At 47.8% G+C, this 13,994-nt stretch overlaps 3 protein-coding genes across 6 annotated transcripts in view; 1 reads left to right on the top strand and 2 right to left on the bottom strand.

Moving 5' to 3' along the window:
- The window catches only part of LOC119185727 (hemicentin-1), a 122,854-nt gene extending 121,118 nt beyond the window's left edge, over positions 1–1,736 (bottom strand). The window contains exons 1-2 of the mRNA XM_075874514.1: positions 1,598–1,736; positions 1,230–1,514 (exon numbers count right to left, since the gene is read on the bottom strand). Of these exons, the coding sequence (XP_075730629.1) occupies positions 1,230–1,514; positions 1,598–1,682 (370 nt within the window). The 5' untranslated portion in view covers positions 1,683–1,736. The remainder of the gene's footprint in view (positions 1–1,229; positions 1,515–1,597) is intronic.
- Positions 1–13,994, top strand: part of LOC119163142 (uncharacterized) — a 166,733-nt gene that overhangs the window by 125,054 nt on the left and 27,685 nt on the right. The gene's annotated exons all lie outside the window — the stretch shown is intronic.
- On the bottom strand, positions 2,753–5,694 carry LOC142772313 (neural cell adhesion molecule 1-like). The gene is made up of 3 exons (XM_075874515.1): positions 5,586–5,694; positions 4,900–5,208; positions 2,753–3,054 (listed from the first exon to the last, which is right to left on the bottom strand). The coding sequence occupies exons 1-3, from the start codon at positions 5,659–5,661 to the stop codon at positions 2,753–2,755; spliced, it is 687 nt and encodes a 228-aa protein (XP_075730630.1). The 5' UTR covers positions 5,662–5,694.

A 13,994-nucleotide genomic window follows, 5' to 3' on the forward strand; every position in this document is an offset into this window, starting at 1 on the left:
ATGCTTGGTAGTGAAATGCTGGCTTGATGGTTTTGGCTTCCTCGAATAATATAGCAGCGCGATTAAACAGAGACACGAGGGAGCTGGGCTCTGCCGTTTAAGGCAGCAAATCACACACATCTCTGTTTGGCCACATTGACTTGCTTTTCTTATTGTTCTAGGCATTAAGCTGTGTGCTACAGCTCCGAAAACACGGAGTGAAAGCAAGGAACGAATTCTTAAATTCGAGTACGATTCCGCAGCGAATATTCTCCGTTAGCACCGTTTCAAACTGATTACCTAATAAAATAAGGCAGGATATCCGTCTTTTACGTGTGTGGGAGTGGGTTCGTGTTTGAATGCTGGTGGAACTAATTATCGTGGCGCTTGCATGAAAATTGCGCTGTCATATGCCAATTGCCGCAGTATTCAGCGTCATGTGTGCTAGTTGTTGAGTTTTCAAAACTTAAACCGATTAAGCGTTTGCGGGGTATTTCAGCGCTAACCTCTCCCGCAACACCAAGAAAACTCTGTGCACGCAGATTACGCTCCGCAGAAGAGCGACTGGCGAATGACCGCCGCGCCAATGACTGTGAGGCGTCACAGCAACGTGGTCGCGGTACTCCGTGTGGAACAACCCGGGCTATTTTCGAAACGTCGGGTCTATATAAGAGCGCCCTGCTCGTCATCTGTCCAGTGTCTCATGGTCACGCAGTGTTCAATGCAGGCCTACAACAAGGCTACAAATGCTCAAAACGAGTGCGGAATAAACAAACAGAGCGTGAAACAACATAAACTATATAAGTACTCCAGAGTTAGCCGGGGCAAGTTCACTTAATATCGGGAAAAACGCTTCTAAGACATCTGGCTAGTATCTGCTTTGTGTGCGAGAGGGCGCCACCGCATCGGCAGTTGCGCTAGTGCTGAGGTGTGGCAAGGGCCGAGGTAGTCGCTGAGGACAACCCATGCATGACCTCCGAGATGGCCAGCGCGCGGCGCGGTCACCATCTCGGAGGCCATTACCCGTGCCACGTACTTTCTCCGATTTTACGGTAGTGAAGGTGCTTTACGGTCAGGGTTTAGAAACACACCAGGAACCAAAAAAAAAAATATGAGCGCAGGATTTTTACGTTTTTACCTCGGTTGGATCGAGTTGTGAGATTATTTCTCAATTCACCTTTCCAACCAGACATACCTTAGCGAAAAGTTTTTATCTGCAAAGCATAGTTGAAAGCAATGCGTTTCCCTACCGTCCACGATGAGCCGGGCTGTGGCGCTGTCGCTTCCGAAGTCGTTGCGGACCGTGCACGTGTAGTTGCCCACGTCCTCTGCGCCCACCTTCTCGATCGTCATCACGGATATGTTGTCGACAACGACGCGCGAATACTTGGTCTCGCTGTTCACCATCGCCTTGCCGTCCTTCGTCCAGACGAACTGGAAAGGCTTGCGTCCGAACGCAGCGTTGCACGTGACCGTTACCTCCTCGCCCAAGTTGACGATTTCGGGAAATGCGAGAGGCTGTATCCGGGGTTTGTCTGTTTCAAAACGAAGCCAGCGTTCAGCTTCAATATTTGCCCATTACGGAATGGTTTCCAATAAAAAAAAAAATCCACATTACCTGAAGCGGCAGTCAGGGCGACATGGAGGAGGCAGAGGAGTGTGGTCAGATGCATAAGTGACGCTACAATGCCGGTGCGTGCCATTTATCCAAGAATACGAGGAACCAGCGCTAGGTGTTCTAGAAAAGATAGGGCGTCTTCTGCGCCGTTGACTGTTCTGCCAGACTACGCTGCTGGCGCTGCGCTTTTGTGCTGTCACAAACCACACCGCACTTATTGACAACTAGCGCCGCTTTGCGGACGTTGTAGTGACTAAGCGGAAAGAGCGCGAAAACTTGCATCTTGGATATTGTTGAAAGGGCTTCAGCAATTTAGCTCGAGGATTAAAAACGCCGCGGCTCGTTAAGCAATGCCATTTGGCTGGTCGTGGTAGTATGCTTTAGCGTTGCCTGCGCAGGCATCTCATAACTGGGAGTACCAAATGACCGTGCCTCGGTTGAAAGTGCCACGTGTACCACGACGTGTTGTAAGTGTGCTACTCCATCATTCCGCGCCACTAAAGACACTCAAACACCGCTTTGAACAGAGCGCATAGAGAGAGCGTTTCCCGAGAGATCAGATAGGTATGAGTAGCACTTAAACAACCACTTAAGGGTGAAGCCACGGGCAAATGCAGGTGTTTTTCAGAGGAAAAGTTCAGCGTTCGTCATGCGCGATACAGTAAAATGTGTCCGTGCGTTCACTAGCACAGGCCATTAACGAGAATTTGTAATGGTAGCATACACACTGCCAATTAGATGTCACATTTTTTTTCTGCAAAGCATTGTTGCGCTCAAACCTCGATAGAAAATGCGCAGAGGCAACCGCGCACAAAGTAATAAGTACACTGTGCTATAGAGTGCACCCTTTCTATCACGATGAGCTGATATTAGCATGACCAAATGTTCGGTCTGCGCAAGCGCGTTGACTGTGAAGGTGAACAACAGAAAGAAATCGTCAGAAAGCCCCTGACTGATAAATTGGACGAAACTTCGCTAGCAGACTCTTTTCCGTCATGCGTTCCTACATCTATTTAACTTTAAGATGCCGTTGCACTACAGAGGTGTTCTTCTTTCGCGTGTGCTGTACGTTGGTCGCATCGTAATCGCGTTTCTTTCGTTAGTGCTGACAAGGAGTCATCATAACATCTTAAGGCATGCAGTGATTATCACAGTTTACGAGACGGGCTCACCCTCCACGACGAGCGTCGCCGAGTAGTTGGCGCTGCCGACGCTGTTGCCGACAGTGCACGTGTAGTTTCCCAGGTCTTCCGCGGCGATCGCCTCGATCGTCAGCGCGCCGACGTTGTCGGCAAAGTTCTGCACGTGCCTGCGACCGTCACCCGCGACTCTACGCTCGCCGTGCTTCCATTCGAACCGGTAAGGTCCTGTACCGCTGGATACGACGCAGGTGACCGTGGTCTTCTGTCCCAGCACCACGTTCTTCGAGAACGAGAAAGGCATTATTTCTGGCGGACCTGCAGGAAAAAGTGAGCTTTCAGTACCGCCAACGTCGTCTTCGCGCGATGTGTGGACCTGGTAGCTTACCTTCGCGGCAGGAACAGAAGATGAAGAGGGCTTGAGCCACACATAGGAACAGTGCGACGAGTTGAGGGTTCATATTCGAAGGGCCGGCGCCTTTCTCGTTTGAAGAGAACCGCGCGAATGCCTGTTCGCGCGGGGAACAAACACAGCTGCCGCAGTGGCGAGGACTTCGTATGTCGTCGATGGACGTGTTGCGCCACTTAGCGTTGAGCCAGGGAGTTCAACGGTGCTGACCACGACCTCCGAGATTGGGGGAGCTCAATTTCGGAGGCGATGTTGTCACTGTTGTTCTCCGGAAATCGACGTTAAGGCTTGCGTTAGTATTCTGAGAAGCTCGTAGCCTTTTCATTGTGTGTTTTTGCGAAGCTTGCCCCCCCCCCCCCATTTTTTTGTTCACCTGTCGTTGTTCTATCGTAGTCACCCTCTTCGCTGTGGCTTGTCCACATGTCCCGGTATTTCTTGACAGGGTGCTTAATAAACGAGGACCACTCTACGACGTACATTGGGGAATTCCCGAAGGTTGCGTCACAGAAAATTGCTCTGGAAATATTTTGGTTTCAGCGTATATAACGCAGTTCTAATAACAACAATACTAGTTGAGGTTTCACGCCCCAAAACCGCAATATGATTGTGAGTGACGCCGTAAAGGAGGCCTCTAGAAATTTTGACCGCTTGTGGTTCCGTTCTGTAACGTGTGCGTAAATGGCATTTTACCTTCATTGAATTGTGGTGGCAAAAGTGACTGGTATGTGTGACTACCTGCTTCTGCAAATTAAGTTCCGATCCAATGGTGGACCTTCCGTAAGCAGTGATTGCAAAGTAGCGCATCATCCGAAAGAAAAATAGTAAAGATAAATACTAATATCGCTGTGACGGCTAGTAGCGTGTTCCTCCATGAGACAAATAACTTAGGTGTGTAGCGGTTGTGCGATTAACACCTTGTTGCATTTTTGTCGTTTTGGAAATTTGCATCGTACCTATAACTTCATTAACCGTTTAATGAGAACTAATTGTGTCTATAGTATTGTGTCCAAAAAAGAACACGACCCCTTAAACTTACGCTTTTCTTCATACAATCATCGCTTGTACTTGGCGCTTATTTTTGGCAATCGCAGTTGAGCGCCAATTTGCAGGTTCAATTCTCGACTGCAGTAGTGACTGTCTTTCCAAGCTATACGATATAAAAAGTGATGCGGTGTCGAACCTTCTAGATGACGTTACCACTAATTATTGGGCCAACATTCTGAGGGCAATGTCCTTACTTTTCGGAGGCTTTCAGAAAACACGGATCGCAAATCACCACAGCCAGCTAATTACACCAAAATGCCTATCCTGGAATACACAATGAATTTTTATTGATTAGGCACCTCTGGAACACATCGAAGCAAGCAAACAAATAATAAAAAACAAGAAATTTGCATTGTGTAAGGTCTCGAAATTGAAATATTTGCGAAAGAAAAACTTGGCGTACATGTCTTAATTCCCGAGTGCTCGGATAGTAAAATGCAGCGCGACTCAGTGACTCGCATATGCCGCAAGACGAAACGCCTGGAAATGCATTTAACTCATCGTTCTCGTTCAGCTTAGGTCTGTCGATTTTCAATTTTTTCTCTTACTTTCGTTTTGCTTTCTTGTCAGACATATGCAATGTAAAGATGTTCACTGCATCTGTCCACTCTAAAGATGTGATGCCTTAGTCAAGCGTTAAACTCTTTTAGTCGCACAGTCATAGCTTCCATCAAGATTAATTGTGTTGATGGGAAAATTATTATTACTACCATGCACTATGCCTGCCTTCTCACCTTCAACGAGCAGCGTCGCCGCAGCGGAGTCAGTTCCGAAGTCGTTGGTGACGGTACAGGTGTAGTTCCCGACATCCTCCGCGGTCACTCGGCGGATGGTCAGGGTGACGAAGTTGTCCAGCACAGTCTTTGCAAACTTCCGATCGCCGTTGGACACAGGTCTGCCGTCCTGAGTCCAAACGATGCTCAAGGGCTTGCTTCCTCGCGTGACCACGCACGCCACACTCGCCTCTTCGCCCAGATTGACGTTCTGCGGAAAGCTGAACGGCTGAACGTGCGGCTGATCTGGGACAGTAACGGCGGTGCCCAGAGTGGGAGAGAAAAATACCACGGTGTAAAGCAGTCCTACACTGCAACTGCACTCGTGTGATACAAGGAAGCTAAGAGTTTGCACCTTTTGGTGCTTACTATCTTGACGTAGCAATAAGCGCTGTTTGGCTTTCCCGCGCTTCTTTTCTAAAAAAATTCTGCTTTCTCCATACTTGCTTATCAAGAATGCCAAGTCACTCCGATAACGACACCGTTCCTAATCTTGAAATACCGGGCACATTACGTTAATGATACGGAAAGGCACTCAAGGCAGATAACGATGATTGTTTGGTGACAAAGGTGCGCCATGAAGGGTGTAAACTGATTTAAAGAAACGCAGAGATAAATTATACCTGATGAAGCCGCGAATCCAGTGATGGTGGCAACGGAGATAATCGCGTAGATCAAGATCATCGTTTGCGTGCGCATCGTGTGTCCTTAGCAGTGCAGCGAGACTCTTCGGACCGCTTCGGTGCAGGGAGGTTGACTTCGTGAGGCGATTTTCTCGCTGGCTCGGCGTTCCCTTGGGTGTATCACGCCGCGCTTGAAGTCTTTCAGTAAACTAGCGCCACGTCGCGGAGCGATTGTGAACTGCGTGTTGCGCGGCATAGTTGACTTTTGCCCGCGAGGTGGTGTGAAAGTGCTTATATTACGAAGCCATTGGTTGCTGCTATTTACCAACTGTGGTGTCCAAACGACGATTTCTCGTAGTGGTCGAACAGCAAATATAGAAAGGGAAAATTTTGTTTTGTTGGGGATACAGAACTTGGGCACATTTGTGTCCTGATCTAACAAAGCCGTTAGCTGGCATCTAAGCCATGGTGGTGGGCGTAGCGTGCGACTAAATATGATTTCATTTAATTAAGGCAATGACTCATTCAGCGGTAATTAATGTGGAAACGGCGGTATTAGCATGTGTTGTTATTTATGTGAAAAGCCACTTAGCTTTTTCTTTTGCCGATAGAGGTGTTTTTGTATATCTTCGAGGTAGTTTTGCTTCAATGCGTCTTTGTAGTCAACTAAAAAACCTGTTTAGATTGATGAGATATTTTTCTATTGTTATATGCCAATATTAGTATCTTGCACACTTGTGGATTAAAAATATGCTAATGTAACGTCGTGCATGATGCTGCGGAAACAGGAATTAACACGACGAAATGAAGCGACAGCACCCATAACGGAACCTGTCAAACATCACTAAAAATCAGAGTTTGAAAATACACAAAAGAAAACAGAACGCATTACAGTGTTGGTGACCGAAGCATATAAGGGCAAAGAAAGTGCCTGCGTGATTTGATCAAGATTTTCTCGGTCGGCAATGGGCACTCGAAGACGGTTCAAAGTTTCAAAATTATCTCAAGTTTCAAATCCTCGTAGTGCAAAGAACTATAGACAATGGCTTACTGATAGGAAACGTGGTCGTTTCATCGGATGAGCTGGCAGAAGGATTACCAAATTGTGTGCGTGGTATCTTTTGTATGATACATGGGGTCGCTGATGCGTCTGTGATGCATCACTTCTTGCGATTACACTCTTACACCAGATTATGGGTATAGTGCACCATGATGGAGGCTTAAATCAATGGTTGTAGTGTCAATATTTTCAAATGATTTGTTGCGCCCAGGCTTGTAGCCAAAAAAAAAAAAATGCACTATCCCCCTCCCCCTTCCCACACACACTCACCCCGCCCTCCGAAATCCGTACAGAGAGGGTGTTTTACCGTGGAACAATAATGAAACTAAGTGTTTTACAAGGTTCTCAGCATATAATCTGCCCCCTCCTAAAAAAAATTCTGGCTACAGATTTGCTAGTGCCATTTTTTGTATAAGGAAAAAAATACCTAATGTACACACTTCTGAATTACCTGTGGTATATGTACGTGGGAATTCTCTATTCAGGCCGCAACAAATGACGACTACTTGCTCTTTTGCATCGCTTTGAAATGTTGCAGAGTGTGTAGACTATTTTCCGTAAGCGATATGGGCGGCGCCTCTCTGGGGTGTTAAATTAGTGTTTTCGTATTTTATATACCGGAATGGGGAAGATAAGGTATTTAAATGTCGAATGCAGCAACCCAAACGATTTCATGCGTGTATGTCAACCGTAAGACTCCTCGTTTACTCGATAAAGATATAAAATGGCAAAGCTAACTACGTAGTATGGTGGCAACCATCTGTAAAGTAAAGTGACTGCCCTGATTCAAAAAAAAAACAAAAAACTCAAAGGTGCCTGAGCGACAGTAAGAAAGCGTCCGTTGCATCCGCTGCCTTGGAACGACAAGAGGCGCCGTAAAGGTGTCCCTTCCGGCGCTGTTGGACGTGACGCACGTGTAGTTTCCGAGGTCCCCAGCGGACAGCTCCTCGGTGTACATCGTGGGCACTCTATCGGTCAGTTCGCTCGCGTAGCGTGACGGGCCGTGTTCGATATACGGGGCGGCCGTTGTGACGTCACCAGAAGTCGACGGCAGGCGTGCCGCTGTGCGTGAAGCAGGTTGCGATGGTCTTGTGTCCCAGGGTGACATTCTTGAGGTGCGAGTGTGACATGGTGATCGGCGTCTCGTGGGTGACTGAATGAATAAGGCGTGCAGCGGCTGACTTGGTAAATATTTTAGACAAGCAAGAGAAGAGCTTTCACTGGCTGTGCTACGTTGACAGCAGTGACATTACCTGCGCGGCTGGCGCTAAGGAGAACGATCAGTGACATCACGAACCAATGCAGAACGAATGCGCTGTAAATGGTGTGAACTGCGCTGATACTGATCGCAAGTGTGACTTGTTTCCGGCCACTCCAGAAGCTCGCTATTCGTGCATAGGCATTGTGCGATGCGTCACACTGAAGGCCAAACCTCATAAGCGCGAAAATGCACGCGACAGCGACAAGCGACGCGACGTAGATCGGCTTCGCGCGATCAGTCGCTAGCGCAGGCAAACCTCATTCACGCGACGGCTTCGGCGAGCGAATTCCACTGTTGGTGGCATGAGGCCGTCTACTCGCACCAAGAAAACCGCGTAGCGAGCGGTAAGCAATTTAAAAATAAGATATATTGTTGTGTAATGGAACGGAAAGTGTTTATGAATGCCTTTCGGCACTTTTTTATATGCACATGCGTAATAAACATTGCGTTATTTCTTGTTGCGCATACGTGACTCGGGCAGGGTCACGTGCACCTATGTAGTCTTTGTCTTTTCCGGTTTTTCGGTATTGGCTGCTTGAGCCCAGCACTTCCGGGCGATGAGCGACGGTTTCCAAATCTGGAGAACCGAGCGATCGCGCGAAAACGAGCACGCGACACGTCGCGCGAACGCCCTGTTTCGTCGCTCATAGCATCGCTCGTCGCTGTCGCGTGAATTTTCGCGCTTATGAGGTTTGGCCCTGACTCATTGCATCGAGCGTCGTGATTTGTGGCACGAACTGCAGAGCGTGCGTGGAAGGAGGCTCTTACGGTGCGACGCAGTGCCAGGGAAGCCCGACTACGCCGCGGAAAAAAGGTGCCTCGTGCGATGACTGGACACGAAGCGCCACACGGCGACAGTGCGAGAAGCCGCGACGCGTCTAGTGGATTCGAAAAGTGAAGCGGCAGTGGCTATGCAGGAGTCGTCATGAGGCGAAACCAAGAATTAGGTTATACGCTGGATGCCCTCAAAACTTGGAAGCATTGCAGACTGCCGAGAAAGTTTTATTTTCTTTGTCTGTTGTCTCGTACTGTTCAGTTTAAAACGCGATATCTGCGATGTGTGTTGCATTCCTTACCGCCCCTCCCCTTCACGCACACACTCGTGTTAAGTTTGAGTCCTACTTTCTGCATATGATTCCAACTCATCAAGTTAAAACTTAGAAAATGTGCGATTCAGCTTATAGAGCCCGCATGTATACGAACCTTTTTTTACAGCAAGAGCTGTTATGACACCGCAACAAAAACGACCTAGTTGTTCGCCGCCACTGCCGGTGTCTATAACCGCTGTCGTGCGAAATAAACAAGAAAACGGCATCATAAAAATTATGTTTGATGAAAAGGGGGTTGAACAGGGGTTCTCTCCGTGGCAGTCCAGTGATCTACGACTGAGCCAAGCCGCTTTTTTTCTTTTCTTTATCCAAAGAGCCACGCTGATGCTTGAAAATCCTCACCACAAAGAGCCTATACAAGCGTCATGTCGCGAAGTAACCTCGTTAACGTGCGTATTATACCGTGGTAGAAGAACAAAAAAGCAACTACGCGTCACAGAATGCGCATTGTGTAACCAGGTGTCGCACGATATGAATTGCGTACTTTGGGAGCCGCTGAATGCATGAAATTCATTATGAAGCGCCTAACTACAATGCTTCGTCGTCATCAGCCACCGAATCAATTAGTAGAGAAGTGGGTACCTTGCAAGCGAACCTGTAGCAGTAGCCCCAAAGGTTTTTATAACTGGTTCTTGAAGTGCCACTCTTCCAGCTTTCGCTGTGACTGTGCTGTGCTTCCCGCGCAGGCCTTAAGTTCCTATTTTTATTTTTTTTACTTCTCGCATTTATTGTACAGACATTTACACAAAAGAGTACATAAGAATGAACTACACGTAAAGACGATCCCACGTTACCGCTGTGCCGGACGAGCTCTTTCTTCCTTGTAACATTCGCTCGGAGGATTTCAAGCTGGACGGTTGTGCCCTCGCGATCTCCGACTTCAGCGTAGCTCCCGCCGACTGGTTCGCCCTCCGCGGTCTCCTGATGCCGTGCAGCTCTCGCATTGTGGCACCCCGCCCTTGGACTGCTTCGACCGGATCCCCACTTTCCTATCTCCTTCTTTTTTCCTCTCGTTGGCTGGCGGCTTCTTATCCGTCTATTTTCCTTCTATTCTTTTTATCCCTCCTTCCTTCTCCCTATATCTTTTATTCCCCATATCCCATTCCTCTGCTGACCTGTTGAGGTGTCCTCGTAAGGAGAGACAGTTACGGGTCGGCACCTTTCTTTTCTTTTCTTCTGATATAACCACAATCTCTCTCTCCTTGTAAATAACACTTTGCCACACAAGCACTGATGCTGCAGGGATGTAGTCGTTGCAGGGGCTGGTGTTAATGCTCGCGAGAGTCTGTATACCACTTCTAGTTCTATACCTGCTGGAAATAACAGCAAATTCTTCAAGTGTATGTATGTGTGTGTGTATGTATGTATGTATGTATGTATGTATGTATGTATGTATGTATGTATGTATGTATGTATGTATGTATGTATGTATGTATGTATGTATGTATGTATGTATGTATGTATGTATGTATGTATGTATGTACGTATGTATGTGTGTGTGTGTGTGATTGATTGATTGATATGTGGGGTTTAACGTCCCAAAACCACTATATGATTATGAGAGACGCCGTAGTGGAGGGCTCCGGAAATTTAGACCACCTGGGGTTCTTTAACGTGCACCCAAATCTGAGCACACGGGCCTACAACATTTCCGCCTCCATCGGAAATGCAGCCGCCGCAGCCGGGATTCGAACCCGCGCCCTGCGGGTCAGCAGCCGAGTACCTTAGCCACTAGACCACCGCGGCGGGGCGTGTGTGTGTGTGTGTGCGTGTGTGCGTGCGTGTGCGTGCGTGTGTGTGTCTGTGTGTGTGTGTGTGTGTGTGTGTGTGTGTGCGTGCGTGTGCGTGCGTGTGTGTGTGTCTGTGTGTGTGTGTGTGTGTGTGTGTGCGTGTGTGTGTGTTTGCAGGGCTTGCTTGCTACACTTTTTAATGGTGATAGTCTTTCTTGAAAACCTTCGCAAAAATTTTGGTCTGTCTGTCTGTACATTTGTCCGTTTGTCCACTCTTAACGGCACCGGGTATTTGAAATGGCCGACGCCATCCGCAGCGCCCACCAATGTTGCTGAAGCTTCAGCGTTCATATTTGTGCAATTGTCAATTAAAAGCAATTATTGCGCATATCTGTGGCGCCATAACACGTATACATTCTGCATGTGCGTCTCTTACTAGAACAGGCATAGATAAGTAATTTTCAGGACCATAGCGCTTATCACGCTGCGATGACCATGCAACGCTTGTACGGAAAGGCGAGTGTTTCCAACGCTTTGCTAAGACGAGACGGCGGTGGCACCTACCCGTCGCCTTGCGTTCTACACCTTATCACCTCTGAGACGGGCGCGCACACCCGTCTGAGAGCCACGCGCTTTGTTTTCCAAAAAAAAAAAAAAAAACTGCCAGATGGCGCTCATGTCTCACGTGTGACGTGACTTGATGCGTTCGTTTGCCTCCGCTGCACGCTCGAGGCACTCTAACGCAGAGCCTGCAGATGACCATTCACCGATTTCTTTTGCACAGAACATCAAATAAATGTTTTGTTCACTCTCTACACACGCAAGACTGTCGTCTTTCGACGACGTTTGCAGATTAACATGCAGATGCGGGACCAATTTTTATACTGTTTAAACGTAGTTATGTCACAAAGGGGTTTCGGTTGGTATACCTTTTGAACGGCTTGAAGAACGCATCACTCTGCGTGGTGAGATTGCGTAAACTTTGTAGCGAATGTCGTCATCATGGCTACATAGAAACTCGTAAAAAATTTAAAAAACTTTATTTTGATAGTTGACTCTGCATACGAAGCGGTAAGAGCAAGAAAATGCTAGCACTGAAGAGAAAGAAAGAAACCTGTTGTGATGCGGTTTCCTGTTCTCTGTGTGCGATCGTAGATTAATCTGCAGAATCACTCTGGCAGCAATGGTTAAGCGTTTCCAGGGGCACGTTCAAGCGGTGGCTTACCCTCTACGTGAAGTGCAGCGGTGTGGATTCCGGTTCCTGCCGGGTTGGAGACGACGCACGTGTAATTCCCCAGGTCCTCGGCTGTCACGCTGTCGATCGTCATCACGGATATGTCGTCCGTAACCACCTTGACCGTCGCTCTTCCTCGGCTATCGAGCGGCTTTCCGTCGTGAAGCCACGAGAATCGGAAGGGGCCCTGACCGCTGGATACGGCGCAGGTGACCGACGACTTTCTCCCCATCACGGCATTTCTCGAAAAGGAGAATGGCATTACCTCAGGAACACCTACGAACCGGAAACAGTTGCGTCATTTCTTCTGTTATGGTAGAGCGCGTCTTAGCGTACGGTACCCTGATTTGTCAAAGGTGTACCAGGCCTGCCGTGTTTAACTGGATGCAACAAGCACGTCACCCCATTTATACGTATTCTGCTATCTTTCTCTTGGGCAACTGGCAATTGATGTCAAGTCTGTGAGCGAAAGTTGATGACTGATCTCCAAGGCGGCGTAAGAGCGGACAACATTCGAAGAACGAAACATGGCCCATCCTTGTAGGCAGTTCCTTCTTTCGTACTTTCTCCCCTTATGCGCTGCCGTGTGACGATGGGCAGCTAGAGTAGGCTAAAGTATGGCTATCATTGCTCAACGAAATATACTTTCGCCGAAATTGTCCCATGTTGTGCACATCTGCAAAATGCATGTTAAATGCGGCTGATTAAGAATGCTAAATTAGTATAAGTAAATATAGCATGGTTTTGTTGCACTGTGGCTAATGCTAGCCATCTGTATAGGTTGAAAGGAGGGTGCAAAGAGAAAATTGAAACCTCGTCGAAAATTTTCAAATTTTCATTTGATGTGTACACGTTCATAAAACACACGCACGAACATATATAAAGCGTGGCTCACGCCCCACTCCCCCTCCATTCCGTGGACATCTACCTCTGGCTACACTCCTAATGCTGGATGGCTAGTCTAGGCTATCTATCTACTCCTCTAATGCCAGCATTGTCGCCGTAAGGGTGACAGTGCTACCGTTGTCAATCCGCTGATTCTCTTTAATATACATACGCATATATAATAGGCTGACCCGCTTCCATTTTATATATTTTCTTTACCTTGAACGACCGTCGGTGGGATGTCACTATTCGAGTGGATGAGTATGAGAAAAACGTTAAGACCGGGGGAGTTGAGCCAGTTCTTCGACAGGCTTGCTACTTTGTGCTGGGGAAGGGCTTAAGGGAAATAAAAGATGACAGTGATTTTATCGTTAAACATAGCAGCCGCTTACCGTTATTCTGAGGAGTGGTTAGATGAAGAAAATTCAGTAGCGAAGTTGCGGTCAGAAGGAGCCAGGGGTGCATGTTGAATGGCGCAGAAGCGAACTGTGTGCCCGTGATTTCCGCAGAACTATCGAAGGGAAAACTGTGGAGATCAGTGGACAACTAGCGCCGCGTGGTGGCTTTAGTTGGAACGGCTCGTCGCGGCTGCCTAGAATCGCGGCGAACACAGGTACCGAGAGTCTTGTGTGTTTGCGCCCTACGCCGCTGGTAATGTACGAAAAAAAAAAAGGTAAACTCGTTTTTCTTATCTTTTTGTTAGCCGGACGCTGAAACACAATGCTAAAAAAGTTCCAGTGGCGAAATGCCCTTTGAAATTTCTATGCAAGTTGGTTAATCTGGGAAGCTTCAATTGTTAGCCAATGGCGTCCTATGACGTACACCTATTAAATTTTGTGTTAAAACGGGAGGGCCAATATGCTGTCCTGACGTCACGAGTTTCGCTATATTTTAACCCACTTGGGTCATCGTAGCACAAGAAAAATTCAAGATTTGCTTCGTCTTGGTCCCAGACGGATGCAGTGCTTGTGCATTAGCGTGTCTGTGTCTGTCTGCGTGTGTGTGTGTGCGTGCGTGCGTGTGTGTACACCTGTGTGTGTGAGTGTCTGTGTGTGTGTTTGTGTGTGTGCCTGTGTGTGTGTGCGTGTAAGTGTGTGCGTGCGTGCGTGTGTGCGTGTGTGTATGTGTGG

Source organism: Rhipicephalus microplus, chromosome 9 (assembly GCF_043290135.1).
Source record: "Rhipicephalus microplus isolate Deutch F79 chromosome 9, USDA_Rmic, whole genome shotgun sequence".
NCBI classification, from domain to species: domain Eukaryota; kingdom Metazoa; phylum Arthropoda; class Arachnida; order Ixodida; family Ixodidae; genus Rhipicephalus; species Rhipicephalus microplus.